A 23,234-nucleotide genomic window follows, 5' to 3' on the forward strand; every position below is an offset into this window, starting at 1 on the left:
TTACTTGTCGAATGGCACTTAACGCAAGACTCCACAGAATGTACACGGGGGTCATGCAGCTCTGCTGGAGGTAATGCGGTTAAGAAGGAACGTGGAGCCACATTTGGTGGGAGTGCCCCAAATTAGATAGATATTGAGGGGGAATACAGGAGGCAATATAAAAAGTTCTGGGGGTGAAGAGCAAAGGAAATAGAGGCTCTGCAATGTTGGGACTCGATGGGTCCCTGGAGGAAATTCCCTCAAGGCCGGATCGCAAGCTCTACGTCATCATGATGAAGCCAAAGACCCCCACAGAAACATGAATGGGTGGCAAAAATCTGCAACTTTGTCGCACTATGGTGGCTCACCTATTCCCTCCATGGGGATTACAAAAGGTTTTGCACAGACTGGACGAGGCTACTGGAGGTGTCCTAGGAATATGCGCATCCTGGGCATAACAGAAGAGCTCTCGGAAAGGGCTAGGACAAAGAAAATACCCGCCAACGACCCAGCAGGAGGGCAAAATCTGGAACGGGTGGCGGACAGCAAGGATCTGCACGCACTAAATGTCACCGCACGAGCACGGACTCCCGTCGGACCGAGGGGGGTAGGGAGTGGGGGTTTACATTTGTATGGTTTTGGTTAAAAATGCAAATAAAAAGTTATGTTAAAAAAAAAGAAATTATCAGGGTGGATGACATATCAGCTACTTCAAATCTGTGGGAATCTGAAACAGGCATTTGTGTGACTTTTTCACAGCAATACCATCACCACAAATGGGCTACCACTGGCATACCAAAACATTTGCATATTTTGACAAGTTGGATATTCGCACCTGTGATGAGTTAACAGTCCTTCAGGCTGCTCGGAACAAGGGCAGAATAAATCCAACAACTTTATTTTGTTAAAAAATATAAAAGTAAATAAAACAACGGCTGAATACTACAGTAAAGGTTTGGCTCCTGAGCAACCTGATGGCTGCTCTGCCACACCCTCCCCCACTTCTTATCTGCCCCTAACCTTTATCCGCACAAATGGAAGAAATTCATTTTTTGCCAGATTTCTCCCATTTCGCACCTGACTTTTAGTCGATCATGCCACCATAGACATTGACAAGGGACTCTTGTAATAGCTCAATTTCCTGTTACCTTGAAATTAGCACCCCTGGCTTTTATCGATGTGCTAACGCCTTCCGTTGCAGGCTGTACTTAATGGAAATAGTCCTCTGTCCTCATTAAAGGCATTTGCTTCACTCCGGGACCTTAACTCTGAGGTGGTGGGAGCACCTTGAAAAACACAAAAATGCTAAATATATCTCCAGTGTTCGACGAAAACTTACTCTTTGTGAATTTGATGCTGATCAACAATCTCTAGTTTGCCAATGTTACTCCATGCAAGTGTTCTACTTTCTTCCGTAAGATCTTCAAACGATTCCTCACTGGGAGAAACTACAAAGAAAAACAAAAAGTCATATAAGCAGATGTCTGTTCTCAAATAAAAAATGCACTGACAAAGCAAACTGGTCTGAGCTTGTATGTCCAATAAAAATGTTTTTAGTGTTGAAGCTGAAAATGACAAATAATGAATCAAAACCTATTGAAGCACATGAGATCATATTACCAAATATGCACAGGAGTCACAAATGGCAAAGTTCTGGCACTTCTCATAAAATGCATCAGCATTGGCCTGGGCTACACACATTGGTGTCAAAGAGGAGACTGTCCGGCAGCTTCTGTAACATGGAAGTAGCAAATGGGAGTTTTCTTATTATTCCCATGGAGTTAGAAATGTAAATTATGTCCTTTTTGTTTGTCCTGCAAATGTTCCCATTATGGAACATTAGCCAGACAAAAGCTCCACCAGAGGGAGCCCCGGAATGTAGACTTGGAACTGATCGCCAATTCTAAATATTGAATCCCCATCAAAAAGGGGTTGTAATCAGGAAAACCTATGGCAGCTGGCTCTGTGCCAGAGAAGAACAAATTACTTGCCTATCAGAAATGTATTATCTGATGGATGTTCCCCACACAGATTTCTCATATTTGATATCCATCTACCCAGTAGAGCTGTGAAGTAATGGGGTTTGCCACTCACACTCCAAGCTGGAGTCAGGAGGTAAGTTATGGAACAAGTTACTTACCTGTAACTGTTGTTCTCCAGCATGGGTCTGGCATGGATTCACATGCTCATGAATATTCCCCGTCGTCAGGCCGGGAATCCTCGGTATAGAAAAAAATCAGTATCAGTTTCGTTTCTGATCTGTCTTCTTTAGTAGTAACCAATCACTGGTCTCTGGGTCATACTGCCCCCAGCCAATGACTGCCCTAACCCTAAGCCTCGCCTCCGGCAGCCATCCTCAGATTTGGTAGCACGTAAAGTGGCAGTATGACCAAGTGAAGAGCCGCAGAGGGGTAGGCGGGAGGGTTTGCATGTGAATCCATGCCAGACCCATGCTGGAGAACAACAGTTACAGGTAAGTAACTTGTTCCTTCTCCAGCATGGGGTCTGGCATGGATTCACATGCTCATGAATAAGAGAATACATAGCAGTACACACATGCACAACCATGGAAGGTGGCTCAACATTAAGCAATACAACAACTCAACATTAAGCAACTCTTACCTCCTCCCCAGGCTCACCTTAGGCGAACAGGTTGCGCAGCACTGCCTGGCCGACCCTGGACTCCTCCCTGGAGTCCCGATCGACGCAGTAGAATCTTGTGAAGGTGTGCGTTGACCTCCACGTCGCAGCCCTGCAGATGTCCAGCAGGGGCACACCAGACAGGAACGCCGTGGTAGCAGCGATCGCTCTGGTCGAATGGGCTCTCGGACGGCCGGGCAGATGTTGGTTTGCCAACCGGTGACAGTGCATGATGCAGCCGGAGAGCCATCTGGAAATTGAAGTCTTCGAGAGAGCCTTCCCTTGATTCACAGTCCCAAAGTTCACAAAAAGTTGTGACGTCTTCCGAAAACTCTTTGTGCGGTCCACGTAGAACTTCAGCGCTCTAGCTACATCCAGCGAGTGCAAAGTCCTCTCAGCCGGCGATGAAGGCGACGGGAAAAAAACTGGCAACACCAAGGGCTCGTTGAGGTGCAAGTCCAACGGCACCTTGGGCATAAAGGATGGGTGTGTCCTCAGCACCACCCTCGTGTCATGAAAAGTCAAGTATGGAGGCTTGCAAGATAGGGCCTGGATCTCTCCCACTCGTCGTGCGGAGGTGATGGCCACGAGGAAAGCGGTCTTCCATGACAGGAACTTCAAAGGCGCCGAATGCATAGGCTCGAATGGGGCCCCCCATGAGCGTTTTCAGCACCACATTAAGCTCCCACGCCGGGGCAGGAGTCTTCACCGGCGGAAATGATCAGAATAGTCCCTTCATGAATTCTTTCACCAGGCGATGAGACCACAAGGACGCCCATCCCGTCGTCCTGGTATATCGGGAGATTGCAGCCAGATGTATTTTGATGGAGGCGTGAGCCAGTCCAGCTTTGGCCAGCGACAGTAGGTACGGCAGTACTTGAGGGGCCGTAATCCGCAGAGGGTTAATCTTCTGTGCACGGCACCAGACAGAGAACCTCTTCCATTTATGTCCGTAGCACTTGAGAGTTGAGGACGCCCTGGCCTTTGCAAGAACCTCTCTGCAGTCGGCCTGGATGTCGTACCCTCCAAACTCTAGTGCTGCAGGAGCCAGGCCTGCAAGTTCAGCGACTCCGGGTTGTGGTGAAGAATGGCGCCTCCTTCTCTGGAGAGAAGATCTGCGACCGCCGGCAGCCTGACTGGCGGGGACGTTGACAAGTCCAGAAGGTCCGGGAACCAGATCTGCCTCGGCCACCCCGGTGCGACGAGGATCATCCTGCACCTGGACTTCTTGAGCTGGTTGATGATGCGGAGCAGCAACGGCAATGGAGGGAACGCGTATAAAAACAGGCCGTCCCAAGGGAACGAGAAAGCATCGCCCCTGCTCCTCGGCTGTGGGCACCTGCTGGCGAACCTCTGACACTTTGGAGTTCATCGCCGTCGTGAACAGGTCGATCTGGGGTTTGCCCCATCGTCAGAAGAGCCGATCCACTTGATCCTGGTGTAGTTCCCACTTGTGGCACGAGCGCAGCTCCCTGCTGAGTGAGTCGGCGATCGTGTTTTTTATTCCTGCCGGATGAAGAGGCACCAGAAACATCCCTTGGGCAACGGCCCAATGCCACAGATCCTGGGCTTCCTTGGATAGGGCTGGGGACCTGGTTCCGCCCTGCTTCCGGATGTAGAACATCGTGGTGGTGTTGTCGGTGAAGATCCTCACCACCTTGCCCTTGAGGGACGGAAGAAAGGACCTGAGGGCCCAGAACACTGTGCGGAGCTCAAAGATGTTGATGTGGAGAGACTTCTCCTCCAGGAGCCAAAGGCCTCTCGCGTGAAGATCCCCGGAGTGTGCTCCCCAACCTTCCAGGGAGGCGTCCGTCGTCACCGTCACCTGGTGAGCTGGGGTCTGAAAGTCCGTGCCCGCCGACAGATGGGCGCGGGTACTCCACCACCGGATCGCCTGACAGAACGTCTCTTTGAGAGGGATCCTGTCCTCGAAGCTGCCCGTCGACTGGATCCAGCGGGCGTCGAGGAACTCCTGTAAGAGTCTCATCCGAAGCCTGCAAAGGCGCACCAGATAAATGCAGGAGGACATCATCCCGAGGAGGGACTTGATAGATCTTACCCTGGCCATATCCATGGCCAGCAGGCGCTGCACTTTGCCCAGAATGGTCCTGGTCCTTTCCTCCGACGGCGAGGCCAGCCGCGCCACTGTGTCGAGCTTGGCTCCCAGAAACAGGGCGACTTGCGACGAAACCAGGTGGGATTTCGGAAAGTTGATGGAGAATCCCAGGTCTGTGAGCAGCTGGACGGTCTTCGCAGTGTGCGCCACGGTGAGCTCCCTTGTCCTTGTGGCCCGGATGAGCCAGTCGTCCAGGTAGGGGTAGACGTGGATCCTCTGTAGGCGCAGCCACGCCGCCACCGGTGCAAGGCACTTGGTGAACACCCTGGGTGTCGACTTCAATCCGAACGGGAGGGCCTTGAACTGGTAGTGCCGCCCTTGGACCACAAACCTGAGGAACTTTCGGTGACTTTTTAGAATGGGGATGTGGAAGTACGCATCCTCCAAGTCCAACAACGACAGGAAATCGCCCTCCTCCAGCTGTCCCAGCACATGCTGGAGGGTGACCATACGGAACTTCTGTGCCTTGATGCACTTCTTCAGTCGTCGTAGGTCCAGGATGGGGCGCCATCCTCCTGTCTTCTTTTTTACAAGGAAGTACCTTGAGTAAACTCCGGAGCCCCGAAGCCTCTTTGGGACAAGCTCGATGGCACCCTTCTTGAGCATCGCCCTTACTTCCAACAGTAGTTGAGGGACGTGATTTTCCTTCCTGGCCACGGGTGGAACGCGAGGGCACTTCTTCTGAAACTCGAGGGCGTGCCCTTGGGCCAGGGCGTCCAGCACCCAACGGTCGGTGGAGATGGACTCCCACACGCTGACGAACCTCGCCAGCCGGCCTCCCACCGGGGTGCTTCGGCGGGGGCCCGACCCCACGGTCGGTTCAATCTTGTTTGGAGGCCGCCTTGCCTCCTTGACCTCCTTGTCGACGACGACGGGCACCACCTGACTTGCCGCCTCCCCTGTAGGCTTCCTGGGACGAAGATCTTGCCGCTTGGCGGTAAGTGGAGGAGCCACTGCCGGATCCCTTGGAGGCACCTTGTCTGCCTCCGGAGCTCCGAAAGGACGGCCGTCGTTGTTGGAGCACTCCCAGTGCCCGGGCAGTCTTTGTCTGTCTTGATGGCCTGAAGGGACTCATCAACCGCCTTCCCAAACAGGTTGTTCCCATCGAAGGGCATGTCCAAAACCTTGGTTTGTACGTCCTGGCGGAAATCTGTGGCCTTGAGCCATCCTCGTCGTCTCAAGCAAACGCCGTTGCCCAACTGACGGAAACCGGTGTCGGCGATGTCCGTTGCCACCGTGATGGCGTGGTCCGAAGCAATCTCCCCCTCCTGTAGGATTTCAAGGGCCTCAGCCTTTTTGGCATCCGGAAGGAAGTCTAACAGAGGGGCGATTTTGAACCACAACTCCCTGTCGTGGCGGGCTATGATAGCCAGGGCGTTGGCCGCCTTGATAGTCGTCGCTGCGGATGAGATGACCCGTCGCCCCATCGTGTCCAACTTCCTGGCCTCGCCGTCTGGCGGGGAAGTTGATGTCGAGGCCGATGCCCCCCCAGCTTTCTTCTTTGCCACCGCCGAGACGACCAAATCCAGGGTAGGTTGTGCCCGAAGGCACAAGGGGGCAGCATCGGGGACCCGGTACTTCTTCTCGTACCGGTCCCTCTTTGCCGGCGCCGTGGCAGGGTTCTTGAGGAGGGCGAGCCCCTCATCCCAGATGTCATCAAGAAGCGGTACGGCGAGGACCGTCTTCCTTTTAGCCTTGCGCCGTTGGTATAGGAACCCTTCTTTCTTCTTTTCTTCTGGGCAGAGCTGGAAAAGCTCGGATGCCCTGGAAATCATGGCATGAAAGGATCCAATCTCGTCGGGCGGGGACGCCTGAGCAGGGGGCGACGGGGGAAACGTCCCGTCGTCGCCTCCGTCGTTATCTGTACCTGTCGTAGCCGTGTCTGTGCCTGTATCATCCCCGTGGGTAGTAGACCGGGGGGAAGGCAGAGCAGGCCGCAGAGGTGGGAGAGGTGGCGTAGGATGCGTCGTCCTCCTCTTATGCGGTGGACTCTCCGGAGGTCCTGGCTCCGGTTCCCCCGTTGGGTCTGGCTCAGGCACCTCAGTCGGGGGAAGGGGCAACCTTGTCCTCATCTCCGAGCATAAGGACTGAATCGCTGACAAAATGGCCGCTGAGGTGTCCTGCGGCGCCGGAAACAACAGGCGCGAGGGCTCTTGAGGAGCCTTGTCGGCGACACCGTCGCTCTCGTCGTCGCCCTCGTCGGGATCCCTCCCGATGGGCTGGGCCTCTTCCACGACTTCGATGAGCTCTTCTTCAGAGGTCGTGTCCGTATCCACGATGGCCACCAGCCCCTCCCCCACCTTTTCCCCCCACCTTTTCCAACGAGGACTTTGTGGCGGTCTTCTCAATGGGCTTGAAAGACGACTCCCTCCTGGGTCCTGAGGGCGCCTCCACTGGTGTAGCCTCCACAGGCTGAGCCAGGGCCGCGGCGACATCCTCAATCGAGGTTTTAGCAGGGTGAATTAAGGCCATCGTCACCTTCTGGGCGCCTGGGGCCTTCACCTTGGGGGGAGGGTCCGAGCCTCGCTCCCCCTCTGCCGGAATCTTCGAGATCGACCGGGGCCTCTCCAGAAGCTTCGCCGGGTTCTCGGACTTCCTCTTACCCGAGCCAGAGCGTTGGCTCGTGGTTGATGGCGCCGGGGAGGATGCGCCCTGCCTGGCAGCCAAGGAGCCCGACCGTTCGGCGCTCCCGGTGCCCGCGGACTCGCGGTGCTTAGCCTTTTGTTGGGCCCCCGTCGCCGGGGCACCCTCACAGGACTTAGAAGACCGCTCGGACTTCTTTTACTTCTTCTCGCCCGACGGGCTCTTCCCTTCCAGCCAGTTGGCGAGACGGAGGTAGCGATCCTTCATGGTCCGCTTTGACATGTTCCCACAAAACGCACAGTCCTTCTCCTTGTGTGTCTTGTCCTCATGGAGACAGTAGAGGCATAACGAATGCTCGTCCTCCTTGAAAACATTCTGAAGCTGGCATCCAGGGCAGGTCCTGAACAGCTTCTCGGGCGTCGAGCTTCTTTTCTCCTGGGCCATGCCCGGGGTAGGCCTCTGAACTTCTGGAATCCTCCAAAAGCGTAACTCGACAAAATCTTCACCCTTGAGGGGCGTAGAAAACTCCAAAACGGATCCCTGTTGATCGGATGTAGAAACGGTGGAGCTTGAGGCTCTATTTAACCGAAAAATGAGAAAAATCTCCTGAAAAAGCGCGAAAATGCAGCAAAAGCTCGAGAGCTACAGCACGAGGACTCCCAACACTTGAACGTGCGGTAAAAATCTGAGGATGGCTGCCGGAGGCGGGGCTTAGGGAGAGGGCAGTCATTGGCTGGGGGCAGTATGACCCAGAGACCAGTGATTGGGTACTACTAAGAAAGACAGATCAGAAATGAAACTGATTTTATTCTATACCGCGGATTCCCGGCCTGACGACGGGGAATATTCATGAGCATGTGAATCCATGCCAGACCCCATGCTGGAGAACAGGTAAGTTTATTCCGGACTGAGTACAGGTAAGTAATATGATAGGAAGTACTGAGACATCCATCCCAGCCAGCACAGCATCTCCAACTATCACTCTAGAACCCTTAGAGCCCTGTCTCACCAACACTACAGGTCCCTCTCACCAACACTCCTGGTTCCATATGACCTCAAATTCTGCATTCACACACAGATGCCCATGTGACATCATTACCCTGCATACACACCTTTCATCTACACCTTGATGGCATTATGACAAGCTGCATTATACAAACTTTTCTGCCACCAGGGGGCACAGCTTGGCTCTGCCAGATGCCTCTATGCATCCGCAATGGACAGAACATAGGGGCCAATATATATTGAGGTGCCACACCCTGTGACCTTAGTCCCCACACTTTTTCCCCTAGCACTCTGATGATGAGGGACCACAGAATCAAGGTGTACTAGCTATCCACCAAGTGGGGCAGGTAGGGCAGACAATGAGGAATCTCTCAGAGGAACATCCATCAGACAAAAACATAACAGAGAGGCAAATAATTGCTTCTTCTAATGGATTCCGTCCACTCACGGATTCCTCATCTTTGATAGACTCCCATAGCAGTATGTTGAACTGGAGGTGGGAAGAGAGCAAGGACACCAACAAAACCAAAAAAAATGAAGGGCTGCTCTACCAAACCGAACAAACTGTCCAGAGTGAGAATCCAGGCAGTAATACTTTGCAAATGTGTGGGCAGATGCCCACATAGCTGCCTGTCAAATGTCTTGACCAGGGACTCCATGTTGCAGAGCAGAGGTGACAGTCAGATTTTTGGTTGAATGGGCCCTGAGACCAACCTTACTAGCTAGATGATAGGATTCCAAGATGCAGGGGATGTTTCTCATTGACATGGTCTTTTTGGTAACAAACCTGCCAGCACGGGCACCAGCATTGGCAACAAAAAGCTGGTAATCTTTCCTGGTCTCCCTTGTCCAAGAGACTTCGTAGCTCAGGACCCATAACGGGTCCAGCCCATGGAATCTTCCTCTGCCTTAGAAGGATGAGGGAGAGGAAACAAGACAGGAAGCTGGATTTTTGGAGAGATGGAAATCAGAGACTACCTTCCGGCGGAAGTATGGTCTCACGCTCAGCGTTACTTTCTCTGTGGAGAAAACCAAATAGGGAGGTTTGACTGGCAACGCCTGGAGCTTACTTACCGATCTAGTGAAAGAGATGGCAATCAGGAAAATCATCTTGAGAGTGAGTAATCTTAAAAAACAAGAATGGATGGGTCCATGAGAATCATGAAGACTAAATTCAAGTCCAAGCCAGAACAACAACCTGGCTTGGGGAAAATTGATTACACAATGCTCGCTAAAAGTGAATGACTGTGGCGACTGTGAAAAACTACCCCAGCTCCGCGAGTCCATTGAAGGTGGAGATGGGTTTGCAGGTGAGAGCCACAGTCTTCCAAGGACACACTCATGACAAGTGTAATTTGGGGCCAAGGTTGTTGAAACTGAGCCTCCTTTAACAGGTTGCCCCTCAGGGACCGCCACACCAGGTCTCGGGATACTTTCCTTGAGACCTCAAGCAGATCTGAGGTATGTTCCTGAAACTGAGACCACGGATAATTGAGAAGCCACTGAAGCTCCCTCTTGTGCAGCCAAGCCTCTGGCACTGCAAGAATACAGGAGGCCAAAAGAAACAGCAGGTGCAGGAAAGCATAGGCTGGAACTGTCTCATGAGATTGTAAGACATGGACCATTCTTGAAGATTTTTGCCACTCGATCCTCAGGCACAAAGGCCCTGCCCAGGAGAGTATCCCAGACTAGCAGTGAAAAAGTTTACATTGGAGGAATGAATCCATTAGAACCGCTATTCTTGGGCTTTGGGTGAGGTGAGGGATAAGGATGCCCACAAGGATAGGTGAAGTCTAGCAACCACTGTTAGGACCCAGAGGGCAAGGGCTCCCAACCATACTCCTGAGGAGTGGCTGGTGAGAAAGCTAATCTTAGATACTGTCCCTAGGCGCAGCAATACACCAATAGTGTTAAAACCTGCACAGCAAATGAGTAAAATATTCTGTAATGACCCACACACAAATGTGTGTGTGTGTCCGTCTGTCTGTGTAGATGTTTTCCACTGCTGCTGCTACTGATGAAGCTGCTCTATGTGATGCAAGCTTTCTCTGTTGCGATCTGTGCTGCACATCCTCTGCACTGTTGGAACCAGTGATGTACTGTATCTATGTGTAAGTGCATCTCACAGTGCTTCTTCTGTATGGGTTGTATTTGCTCAACATGAGAGGGAAATTATACTTGCACTAGTCATGCTTTACCTTTTGGGAATTTGAAGTTTTCTTACAATGCTGCTGCCCATACTGTGTCTGTTCCGAATGCATGGAAAGTTTGCAGTTGTTGCCAGTACTGTAGCTGGAAGCAAGTACAGTACTTGTCTTCCACATTTGTAGTATGAGCCTATACATGATGCAGCCATCCCTGGGAGAGGGACTTTTTGCATCATTGAGTGACCTTTAGTTGATTTATTTTGTTTTCCCCATTGCCTATATTCTCAAAGAGAAACTAACTGCACCTTCCTTCTTTCTGCACAGTGTGTTACTAGATTGGAAACAATCTGCCCCTATCCAAGGTTCTGTCTGCGCAGAGTGCATGGCAGAGCATGATGAAGTGAACACTCACCTGTTTTTTTATTTATTTTTATGGTGTATTAGTCAAAAGAAATGAGACTTTTCACAAAACACGATGTCTCAGACAATACAACACATTCAATCGAATATAAAAACAGTATCTGTCAGCATAAAAAGAAAATAACAAAAACAGTATCTGTCAGCATAAATAGAAAATAAGTCAAAAGAACACTCCAATTGTAACAACAGAGGAAAATGCGTGTTGATTCATTATCTATCTCATCATTCATCTCAATTACAATACAATCAAATCCATAAACTCATTGACAAATATAATGAAATATTCAGTCATTGGCTATCTCATTGATATAGTCCACTCAAATTTCATTAACTTACTCAAGAATAGACACCGGTCAGATTCAGACCTTTCAACAGTCCCACGATTTCAATAGTTAATAAAGTTTAATTGCTTGAGGTTAGCCTTTCCCAGAAGCATTCTGTTTCTAACCACCAGTCATTGTTTATAAAACGTGACAACCTAACCAGCCTCTTTTCTGAAGTCCCCGCACAACAACTCAGCAAACGTCTCAGACTGTGGGCTAGAGCCCTCCTATAAATTGCAAATATTGTTCCCAATTTCCTCTTTTTGTCTGATATATAGTATTTCACGGGTAGTCAAAAGATTGATGTGAAATCTCAAAATCTCAGACCTGGAGACCGGGTCCAGAAATTTCCTCAAGTACATAGGCAGCCAAGCTCTTGGTTTATCGATATAAGCCAGTGATGGGGACACCATTGAAGAGCACACTGCTCCTATTGTTCTAATCCAATCAGCTCTTTTTATGTTCTCCTTTGCTTTCATAGGATTTTGAATTAAGTCCAGTTCCAAACAATCACATTCTGTCAAAATGTTTAAGCACACAGACTTCAAATTATTTAAATACTTAATCAGACAACCCTGCAAAGGAGACATCCTCATAATTTGAAAGTGTGCTTATCTAGAGAGCTTTCTCTGGCAGCCCCAGTTTTTGAAGAATTTGGGACACAATCCCCGGGACTAAATCCCACACATTTGAGTTTGCCTCAGATTTTGATCATCCGGTCCCCCTTGTTTGTCTATCGTTCCTTATCACATCTCTATTAGGGTTGTCTTCTGTTAATTCCACATGCCCAATCGTTTGGTTAGTGTTTTTACTAATATTTTTATGAAGCAACTCAGAGGAGACTTCATAACCTGGATCCAACAATTCAGTGCTTGCTGCCAAAATTGCATTAACGCCCAGCCTTGATTTAACTCCAATTTCCACAATGTCTGTGGATGGAGTATAGGGGAATCGAATGTACTCAATATTAACCGAAGCAAAACAATACAAGTCTGGTATGCCTTTAAATACTGATAAGATTGTAATCCGGTTTAAAGGCTTCCTTCTTGTGCTTGTGTCTACCAGCCGTAGCATATACAGCTTAGGCACCGACCTTTGTTGCAAGCCCCGTGGTCTTCTTTCTTGGTAGGTAGGGCGGTGATCGGTCTGATTAGAGAAACAATTGCAATGGACAGGCACTTGCTTTAATGGTGAGAACAGTGCACTCTCAGAGTTGATCTTATTTTGCTCAGTTGAAGGTACAGCAGTTGAAGAGACTTCCTTTTGTTAAATTCTACAGTTTATCATTTCTATTCTCTGTCTGAAGATTTGTGCTAAAAAATAAAACACAACTAGGGCTAAGTAACTGAAAACTCTTGGTCCCAAGTACTTTCCAACCGTTATAGTTACTTGCTGTAACACTGAAGAACGGTAGTGGAGAAACAGAATTACATACTAGACACATCAAACATCAAATGAAAATGCACAGCACACATACAGGATATCCCTACTTGGAAGAACACCCTGTCCCTGGGGGGGGTCTTTCCCTAGGCATCAAATGGTGTACCGCCTATCTAACAGGGATAGATAAAAGAATATCCCTAACCAGCCTTCTTTCATACACATAAGCTGTTAAAATATCAGGTTAAGGTCAATAACATCAATACTGTAAGGAGACAAAATGCCATATGATAGTGTATCGGTCTAAGTACCAATGACCTAACCTCTCTACTGGACTTTCAATCCAAGTTTTAATCACCAGTTGTTGGAGGTAGTGTCAATGACTTAAGACCTTGTTCTGATAAAGGCGTAAAAGTTGCTCTACTGTGAGAGCAATGTGAGCTAGAGGCTATATCAGCTATCTAGCACTAAAAACATATTTCTGCACGCGTCCTTATGTTATGTTGGTGGACATCGTCTTCTGCATGAGCTCGCTCATGCCAGGTTGGGTCGACTGGTTTCAATGATCAAGGTAGCTGTGATAATCTTCTTCAGGACCAATTGTATTTAAACGTGGTATTAATTCTGTCTGGAGATCAACATGCTGATCCGGGGGACACCCCCGCTTCCTAAGAGGAAACATAAAGGAAAGATACACGGGGTAAGTATGCCCTCTGTAGCATCCCGCTGTCTAGATGTTATGTTATGTTACTTTGCATGTATATAGCGCCTTATATACCATTGGTATGGTCTCAAGGCGCTGGTAGGTTGAACGCCCTTAGGAACCAAAGTTCTGGTCAGTAGAGAGAGTCAAAGGTGCGTGTGAGCACCGAATATGTGTGCAGCTGGTGCAGTATTTGTGTAATAGCTGCTTCTTAGCGGTAGGTGTGGTGGTTGAGAGGTCAAGAGTATGTGTTCGTTCTGGCAGGATTTATCAAGACCGATTGTGGCTGCGTTAGGCCTGAGGAGAAACGCCTGGCTGGGGGGTGCGTAACCAGCAGTGTTTAGTTAGAGTGATGGGAAGTATGAGGCAGATGTTGGTATGAGAACAGTTATACCGAATGGTGTCATAGTATCACTGTGTTCTAGTTGAGTGGTGGTGTAAAGAAGAGAGTAAGCGTGGTGATGCAAGATGGTGGGTTACATGCTCATCGAAGGTGCCATGCATTCCAAACCATTCCATGTAAGTCGCGCAGTTCTATGCACTCCAGTCCGCTCCACGCACTCCAGTCCGCTCCACGTCCGTTGTTTTATGCACTTGATCCTCGTATTTCACCTATCCATATACTTCTCGGTACTTTTCACATATTACACCAGTACCTTCCACATACTTAATTTGTTCCATCCACATATTTCATCCTTCCATCCACATATTTCACCTGTTCACCCGCATACGTCATTTGTTCCCTCCACATAGGTCACCCATTACATCCATATACGTCACCCGTTCGATCAACATACATCAGTCGTTCTATCTACATACGTCACCCATTCCTTCCACAAACTTAATTCGTTCCGTCCTCTCTAGGCACTCAACGGCCCCTCAGTAGTCATCCGCTCTAGGCACTCATCCGCTCTAGGCACTCATCCGCTCTGCATGCACTACGCATTCATCTGCTATACGCACTCATCCGCTCTACTCGCTCTACGCACTCCTCCACTCTACGCACTCACCCGCTCGCATGCACCCCTCCGCTCTCATGTATACCTCCGCTCTCATGCACCCCTCCACTCTCAGGCATTCATTTGCTCTTATGCACTCGTCCGTTCCAAACATTTGTCTGCTCAATCCACTAATCTGTTCAACGCATTCATCCACTCCACACACTCCTCCGTTCTTACTCACTCTTTCATTCTACATACTCCTTTCTCTGCGTACTCCTCTGTTCCGTGCACACTTCCGCTCTGCGCACCTATCACTTTCTGTGCACCTATCATTCTCTGCGCACCTCTGCGCACCTCTCACTCCCTGCACACACATTGTCAAGGGTTTTGACCCATGTTGAATTATTAGACGGGGTAGATGTGGGGATGAGCTGTCGCCGCCCATCATTCTATCCCAGAACAAAACTAAATCAATAGACTCGGTGGATGTGGGGATGAGCGGTCGCCGCCCATCATTCCATCGCAGAACCAGGAAAACCGCGCGGTTGTGCGCACACCAAAATGGTTGTCTAACCTGCCACCCACCAGTGCCAGCATGATGGACCAGAAGCGCCAGGGGTGAAAGGTGGTGTCAAAGGAAAAATAACAGTGTTGTTAGACTAAAATCACTTTAAAATCACCTTTGTTTCCCAGAATGCAAGCTCAAAATGCCTATTTTAAACATCACAAGATATTCAAAAATCTTACTGAACACCAGCAGACATCTGGCAGAATGAAGTGTTGTGTGCATACAAAATCTGGGAAGATGAAGAGCCCAAAACAATGTTTATAACAAAACTGGCTGAGCTGTGGATGTCAGCAGCTTAATTGAAATTGGATTTAAAACCACTAAAATCGAAATGTTTAAATTAAATGAGTGACCTACTTTTGAGTGTCACATAGTTTGCAACTGTTAAATGTCATGATTTTGAACTTAGAATCAGCATTCTAGCTGCATGTGTAAAAATTGTAAGTTTGATTTAAACTGGGAACAAACAGGACATTTAGATGAAGCTTGACTTAAAGAAATTGAATTCTGCCTGACAACTACCCCCGACAGGAGTTGAACTGGCTCAACAACTCTTCCCAGGCCTGGCTGCACCCTGCTGCCCCACCAAAAGGAGATCACACCTCTCTGATTGAATTAAGGGAGGGGTACCTGCAGACTGCAGGAGGTTGAACAAAGCCCTGTCCTGGGCTCAGGCAAATGTTATATTGGGGGGGTCGTAAAATGGCTTCCTCTTGGGAGAAACTGGGAGGGGCAGTGCCTGTGAGAGCCAGCTGAGCTTGGGGGAAGTGGATAAACCAGTTATTCCACCATGTGATGTGGGAAGCCACACCCTTTTTTGACCAGGGCATAATTTTAAAAAGATAGATAACTCATAGTGCGGACTGGTCAAAATTATATAAATAACAATTATTCTTGGGATTTTTCCGTGCACATTTTAAGAGGTGTTAGGACCCTGTGGTGTATTCTGGGGGGTTGCTAGCGGAAAATAGGGTCTTACTCCAAATGCCTGCATGTTAAAAATCTGACACTTCATCAATTAATGTCCATACTCCTTGCGCACATTTGTGTAATTTTTGGTAAATGTCCGATATGGGTAAACCGACCAAAAAGCGCAAAATGTTGTCATTTCTGAATCCCAGCTCGCAGGAACATGGGGCTTGAACAGAGACCTGTCTTAATTCATCTGTAATATGTACATGTAATGTCAACCACTTGTGTATCTGGGCAATATGTATTTGAATCAAATATAGATTTGTGTGCAAATTGACCTGGGGAGGATCCTCTGACCCATAAACAGACCTCATCATGATGACAATCCATTTCCTTCCCCCAATCATGGGAGAGGGGAGAATTGGGCCAATGACAAGTAGAGAGGGGCAGGCTCAGTTATGCCACGCACACACCCACTTTCTAAACACATAAAAGCAGACAGTGCAGGACAGGTAGAGACATTCACTTTCCACTTTCTTGCGGGACGCTTGCCGGGAGACTTCAGACTTCACATCCAGAGATCCAGACTTCAAATCCATCAATCTCCAGAACCTGTAGCAGAAATTAACTCCAGAATTTGTAGCAGAGAGGCCTGAATCCACAAGCTGAATCCTCTTCAGCATGCCTCAAAACCAACCAAACTATTCAACAGCCGGGCGAGCTGTTTGAATTTTTTGCCAAGAATTTTTGCAAGAACCTGTAGCAGTATCCAGAAAGCAGTGCTGTATCCGGAACCAGAGAGAACCACAAACCAGACCGTTGTGAGCAGAACCGGTGCTTGACAGACCCAGAGAGCAGAGCTGACCCAGATAGCCGGGACTTCAGAACCACCCGCCGGAAGTCCCGTCCAACCTGACCAGACCTTGACGGCTTATTTCAAAAATATAGTGTGAGTACTCCCTGTGCTAAGACTAATCTCTTAGTTTAAAATAATCTAATTAAAACTATTTTAACCTATTTAGAACTACCTCATAGGAATCATGTGTGTCATTCTGTCCTTTTTAAAGCTGAAAACTGTCACCTGTCATTTTGAACTTTTAAATTTAAAATCTGAAAAACTACCTTCACAAAATCGTCCGTATCTCCGGAACCGTTTGTGCTAGGAGCGAAATGCTACTCCTTATAGGGCCTCCGTAATTACGCTCGACGCACGCGATTAAATTTGCCGCGATTTGACATTTTGCACAATTTCCGCCACGTGTAAAAATCAGCAGCTCCTTGCTTTCCTTTGCTAAAATTCGTTTTAACCTGCTAGTTACTCATAGAGCATTGCTAAAGTGAGCCTGAACTAATATAAACTAGATACCACCCACCCTGAACCTCTAAGAGGGAATTAAAAGCATTTTTAGCACATTTTTCACTTCATTGTCATCACATTCAAAGCATTTTGGGCCTGTGTTTCAAACTTCTACCTGTTTTCCTCTAAGCTTGCTGGGGGGGGGGGAACTGAATTTTGAATTATATTTGACTGCATTCCTGAGAACTGTATGCTCTTCTTTCCATCTCCTTATATTGCATAAAGGGGGGGGGGTGAATTGTCAAGGAAAAGTGGTTACATTGTCTTTTGTTGAAGCCATATCAAGTTATTTTCTGTACTGCATTTCATTCATCATTGCGTTTCCTTGAACCATATAAAGCATTCTTTCCCACCTCATTCTTCTGTTCCTATTCATAAGTAACCAAGAACTGTGCTACTGTAGGATTACCTCTTGCTGATTACTGCTCATATTCACAAGTGTACTATCCATTATCAATTTATTTATAGAAGTGTGATATATATATATATATATATATATATTGTTTAATTTTTCAAATAAACCTTTTAAATTTGCAAAACAAGCCTACTTCTTGGCTCAGTGGGGTCAAGGGGGTTTCTAAGAGTGGGGTGTTATACAAGGGTTCATCATCTTGATTATAACTTGCCATAAAAATACATAAATAAGGGCTTCCCTTGGGCATCCCAGAGAAGGCACTGACTTAGTGGGATTGCTTGATTGGAGTCACTTACAACATCCATTCTGCGCACCCATCCGCTCCACGCACTTGTCCGTTTGCTCTATGCACTCGTTCTTTTCACGCTCTCATCTGCTCTATACATTCATCTGCTCTATACACTCGTCCACTTTATACAATCGTCCATTCTATACACTTATCCGCTCTATACACTCATTCATTCTGCACATTCATCTGTTCTACGCACGCCTGCGTTCTCCACACTCCTCCTAACTTACGCATTCATCCGCCTTACACACCCGTCCGCTCTACACACTCCTCCGCTCTATACTCGTTCCCTCTGCTCATTCATCTGCTTTCTACACACTCCTCCGCACTTACACACTCATCTGCTCGACACACTCGATCGTTCTACACATTCATCTGTTCTACACCCTATCCGCTCAACATACTCATCTGCACAACGTACTCATGCGTTCTACACTCTCAACTGGTGAACACACTCATCTGCTCTACGGATTCATCTGCTCAGCGCACTCATCTCTTCCACGCGCTACATTCATTCTAACAATTTCATCTGCTCCATTCACTTCGTTTGTTCATCCGTGCATTATCGATTTCAAGCCTTGTTAGTCGTCGTACGCACTGGATCCGTTCCGTGCTCACTATCTTTTTTATGCACCACACTCGTCTCATGCACTTGAATCGTCTATTTTGTATTTTCCATTTATGCCATGCAGTCATACAGTCGGTATCATCTGTCTGTGTACTGATTAGTCTCTTGTATTCATCTTTCTATCCTCTTCTCATTATTCCTTTCGCTCATTTTGTTAATTGCACTCATTACAGTCACTTGTATTCATCTTTCAATCGTCTTCTCTTTATTCATTTTGCTCATTTTGCACTTATTACATCCATTTCATTAATTTAAACCTCATTACTGTTTTCGTAAGATTTATTCTTTTTATCCACTTCATTACTTTGATCAACTTCACTCGTTCTATTCGGTTTGTCTTTTTAGTTTTCATAAGCGGTTATTAGTTGTCACATTCTCGCATGGATCTTGATGTTGTATTGTTATTTGGTTTATTGTTGTTCAAGATCTAGTAGTTTGTTGGGTTGGTGTTGTTGAGATGCTATTGTTCAGTTTGGGTTGGTTTCCGTGCGGGTTGGTTTTAGGGGCAGAGACGTAGTTTGCAGAAAGACATTAGATCTTCAGTTAGGCGGATGTGGGGTGGGAGTGCGTTCCACAGCGTGGGGGCTAAGGCTGAGAATGACGATCCGCCTAACCTGACTGAGTTTGTTTTAGGTATTACTAGGAGGCCGGCTGAGCTTGATCTAAGAGTATGTGGAGGGTGATGGGGTTTAAGCTTGCCTTGAAGATATTGAGGTCCGGTTTTATGCACTGCTCGATGAGAAATGCATAAGGTTTTGAAAGTCACCCTTCGGGCCACTGGAAGCCAGTGCAGAGTTTTAAGGGCTGGGGAGATGTGGTCTCTCGGGCCGAGCGCTAGTAGCAGTTTGGCTGCAGCGTTTGAGCTCTTTGAAGTTTATTCAGTTGGTAAGCGTGGACTCCGAGATAGAGGGGGTTAGCGTAGTCCAGTCTTGATATAACAATTGATTGGACCGCGGAGAGTCTGTTGGGAAAGGAGAGATATGGAAAGATACGCCTAAGATTATTAAGGTGGTAGTGGCAGGACTTTGAGACGTTGTTGACTTGACGCAAGAGTGTTAGATCGGAGTCAAGGGTGCACCCAAGGTTTTTTACTGAGTTAGAGGGAGTCGGTGAGTTGCCCATGGCAGATGGCCAGGGAAGTGGGTTTGGAAGAAGTTCGGAGTTGCCACATACCATGATTTCGGTATTGGAGGGGTTTAACAAAAGGTGGCTTTGGGTCATCCAGAGCTCAATGTCGAGGAGGCATGAGGCGAGGTCTGGTCGGCGGTTGGGTTTTAAGTTCAGGAGTTTTAGAATCAGTTGAGTGTCATCAGCGTAGGTGTAACACAGGATGCTGTGTGAACGAATTATTGGTGGGAGGGTGATCAAGTAGAAATTGAACAGGAGGGCAGATAGGCATGCTCCTTGTGGAACTCCTGTGTCGACTGGTCGTGCTTGGGAGGAATAGGTGGAGAGTATCGTTATTTGGTACCTATCTTTGAGGAATGAGGCTATCCATTTGAGAGTGGATGGGACTGTGGTAGTGCATGCCGGTTTGGTGAATTCGTTGATGATTTTGTGGAGTTCTTTGCTGGGGTTTTTGCAGTTTAGGATTCGGGAGTTGTAGTGGGCTTTTTTTGCTTTCCGGATTTCAGCCTTGTACTGATGAAGGTGTCGGGCTAAGGTGGTTCTGCTCTCTTGGGTTTTGTCTTTCTGCCACTGCCCCCTTAGTATCACATTTTTTACAAACAGGGCATGGGCCAGATGAGTTTAGATGGACTGTCATCGAAAAAATATTTCAAGACGTGGAGGTAACTTCCACAATCTTCTACTTAGAAGAGAACAAAATTGGATTTTCAGGCTTGGAACAGGCATCAATGGACTAAATGAACAGATACAGTGGAATGACTTATCCGTATTACACACGAGAAACATTCTAAATCTAGCCCCTATATGCATAAATCCCAGTGTACAACATCTTAGTATTAGGGCCAACGACACTCATATCTGTCCTGCAGTTTGTGTGCCTCTGAGAAGAACCACTGGGATATACAACAATATCAAGCTAGCTGACTAATACATTTAAGCAACAGGGCTGATAGCAGTACAACATTGTGAATTTCAGTCTTTGTTTGCCACGTGATGTAAGGTACTTTGCTCTAACCATTATGGTATAATCAGATGGAATATATACTTTGAGCCGTAATTCAGAATGATATAACCCCATAAGATCACCATATCAACATGACCGTGAAACAACATAGTGCATACAGAAATTTCACAAATTGTCCTATCAAGCCCCGAGCAGCGACTTTGAACAATCTGAGTAAACATATATTAGACCTTTCCAATATGCCAATGTGCAACGCGCAGCCGTGAACAAAACTATTTAGGGATGGGAAACCACACGAGCATAATTATACGTAACACCTACTTTGAGGCAGTACTCAGTCTGGTACTCCTTCAATAGACCGTCATGATAACGGTATTAAGTGAACACCGAAATGTATCAAAGTGCCCGACTACACACAGCAGCGATACTACATAGCGAAACATATGCATATCAGCCCATTACAACATGGCCTTGTACGACGCGTGGCCGACCACTTAGTTTAGGGTGCATTAGCCGAGCACTACCATAGAGATGCCCGCCGCAAAACTACATCCGTGGATGCCACGGATCTGACTGCCAAGGAAGTCTAAGGTAAACGGTTTCAGAAATACCTGATCGCATGACATGACAACTGCATAACCGTATATCTGGGTTCATTCAATAACGCAGGTTACATTCTAGATATTTTATGTGCCCATAGGAGCCGGACTCCATACAGCATGCTGACCATCTACAATGAGATGGTTTCAGCATAGACGGCATGCCGCGCAGAATTGTAGTTTCTACCCCGCATGAAGTAATACCATATTCAAAGGTAAAAAGGACTTGATCCTCCGATTTCAACAAGTGCTGTTACTTGATGTACGAACATACAGTAATGACATATGTATTTCTAGACGCATTGACTACTTTGAACAAGCTTCCTGCTACTTGCGTTTAACGCTACCCGTCCCTGGTAGAACTGATTCTTCACGGACTTCGGGTAGGTTGAGAGGCTATATATACCGTATTGCACACAGGCATGCATGTGGAAACACATGGATGTATTTAAGATCACGTAAGTGCCAGGAGTTAAGCATTGCCTGCATGCTACTTAGGTGTAGGATCATCGCTGGTCACTGGAACACACCAACATAGCCTTAGCAATACAACTTAAGTATGTATGTGGCTCACATGAGCACATAAGAGACCATGTAGATTAGAGATGCTTGCACACCGTCCCAGAATAATAACCCACAATGGTCACTGGGTAAAGCATTGATAAAGACCACATCCCCCCTCCTCCCCTCCCGCCCATGCATGAATATAGTGCTACTATAAGGACCATATATGTATATCCTTTAGTCATCGCACTTACTTAGAAGAGATGCAAAGTAATGTGCACAAAAAGTATACCCGCAGCCATCTAGACAGCGGGATGCTACCGAGGGCATACTTCCCCCGTATATCTTTCCCTTATGTTTCCTCTTAGGAAACTGAGGTATCCCCCGGATCAGCACATTGATATCCAGATGGAATGAATACCACGTTTAAAAACAATTGGTCCTGAAAAAGATTATCACAGCTACCTTGATCATTGAAACCTGTCGACCCAACCTGGCATGAGCGAGCTCATGCAGAAGACGATGTGCACCAACATAGCGACACATGCAGAAATATGTTTTTAGTGCTAGATAGCTGATATAGCCTCCAGCTCACATTGCTCTCACAGTAGAGCAACTTTTACGCCTTTATTAGAACAAGGTCTTAAGTCATTGACACTACCTCCAACAACTGGTGATTAAAACTTAGATTGAAAGTCCAGTAGAGAGGTTAGGTCATTGGTACCTAGACCGAGACACTATCATATGGCATTTTTTTCTCCTTACAGTATTGATGTTATTGACCTTAACCTGATATTTTAACAGCTTATGTATATGAAAGAAGGGTGGTTAGGGATATTCTTTTATCTATCCCTGTTGGATAGGCAGTACACCATTCGATGCCTAGGGAAAGACCCCCACAGACAGGGACAGGGTGTTCTTCCAAGTAGGGATAGCCTGTATGTGTGCTGTGCATTTTCATTAGATGTTTGATTTGTCTAGTATGTAATTCTGAAGATTTGTGCCATCAATACTATTTAAATTGGTTTCCTTTGAAACTGCAGCCAAATTTCCGGACTTCAAGAGAACTTCTTTTGAGAGTTTTACTCCCAGTTTTCCTCTTAGGAAGATTGGTGCAATCTTTCTATGTTTCTGTTTGTACTCCCACAGTTATCGCAGTGATCTCTGCTTCAGGCACCGCAGTTATAGGGCTAGGTTGCTTCTTTGCCCTTTTCCTCCTTTTATCAGAGTTTTCTGTGACTGCACCCCCTTCACTGTCAATACCCTTTATAGTTTACCCTTTTTCTTCGTGGTGAGTTAATTTGATCTTTTGAATGAACTGAATGACTTCGGATTTTCCTAATCTTTTTGCTTCTTTGATGTTTTTTCCCCGTGTCTCTAAGGACAGTTCCTTCTGCTGTCTTTTTCACTTCTTTTTGGTTTTCCCATTTGGCTTAGGGATTAACTCACTTGATTTCTTCACCAAATCTTGTTCCTTAGTTGGAATGGAACTTGGTGTTAGAGTTCTGAAGTAATGTTTTTCTGAGATCTGTGCCAGACACACAAATTCCTCCATTGTAGGGGGGTGTCATCCATGGAAATTGCAGTGGCTTCCGGGGGAACCTTATCCAATCTTAGGGAGCCCCTAGTATGG

The 23,234-nt window shown here is 47.3% G+C and overlaps 1 protein-coding gene across 2 annotated transcripts in view; it reads right to left on the reverse strand.

The window, feature by feature from the left end:
• NSMAF (neutral sphingomyelinase activation associated factor) overlaps positions 1-23,234 on the reverse strand; it is a 2,198,666-nt gene that overhangs the window by 709,579 nt on the left and 1,465,853 nt on the right. For both annotated transcript variants that reach the window (XM_069621092.1, XM_069621093.1), the window contains one exon: positions 1,319-1,427. In XM_069621092.1, the coding sequence (XP_069477193.1) occupies positions 1,319-1,427 (109 nt within the window). The remainder of the gene's footprint in view (positions 1-1,318; positions 1,428-23,234) is intronic.

This window comes from Ambystoma mexicanum, chromosome 5q (assembly GCF_040938575.1).
Source record: "Ambystoma mexicanum isolate Mex_15411 chromosome 5q, UKY_AmexF1_1, whole genome shotgun sequence".
NCBI classification, from domain to species: Eukaryota; Metazoa; Chordata; class Amphibia; order Caudata; family Ambystomatidae; genus Ambystoma; species Ambystoma mexicanum.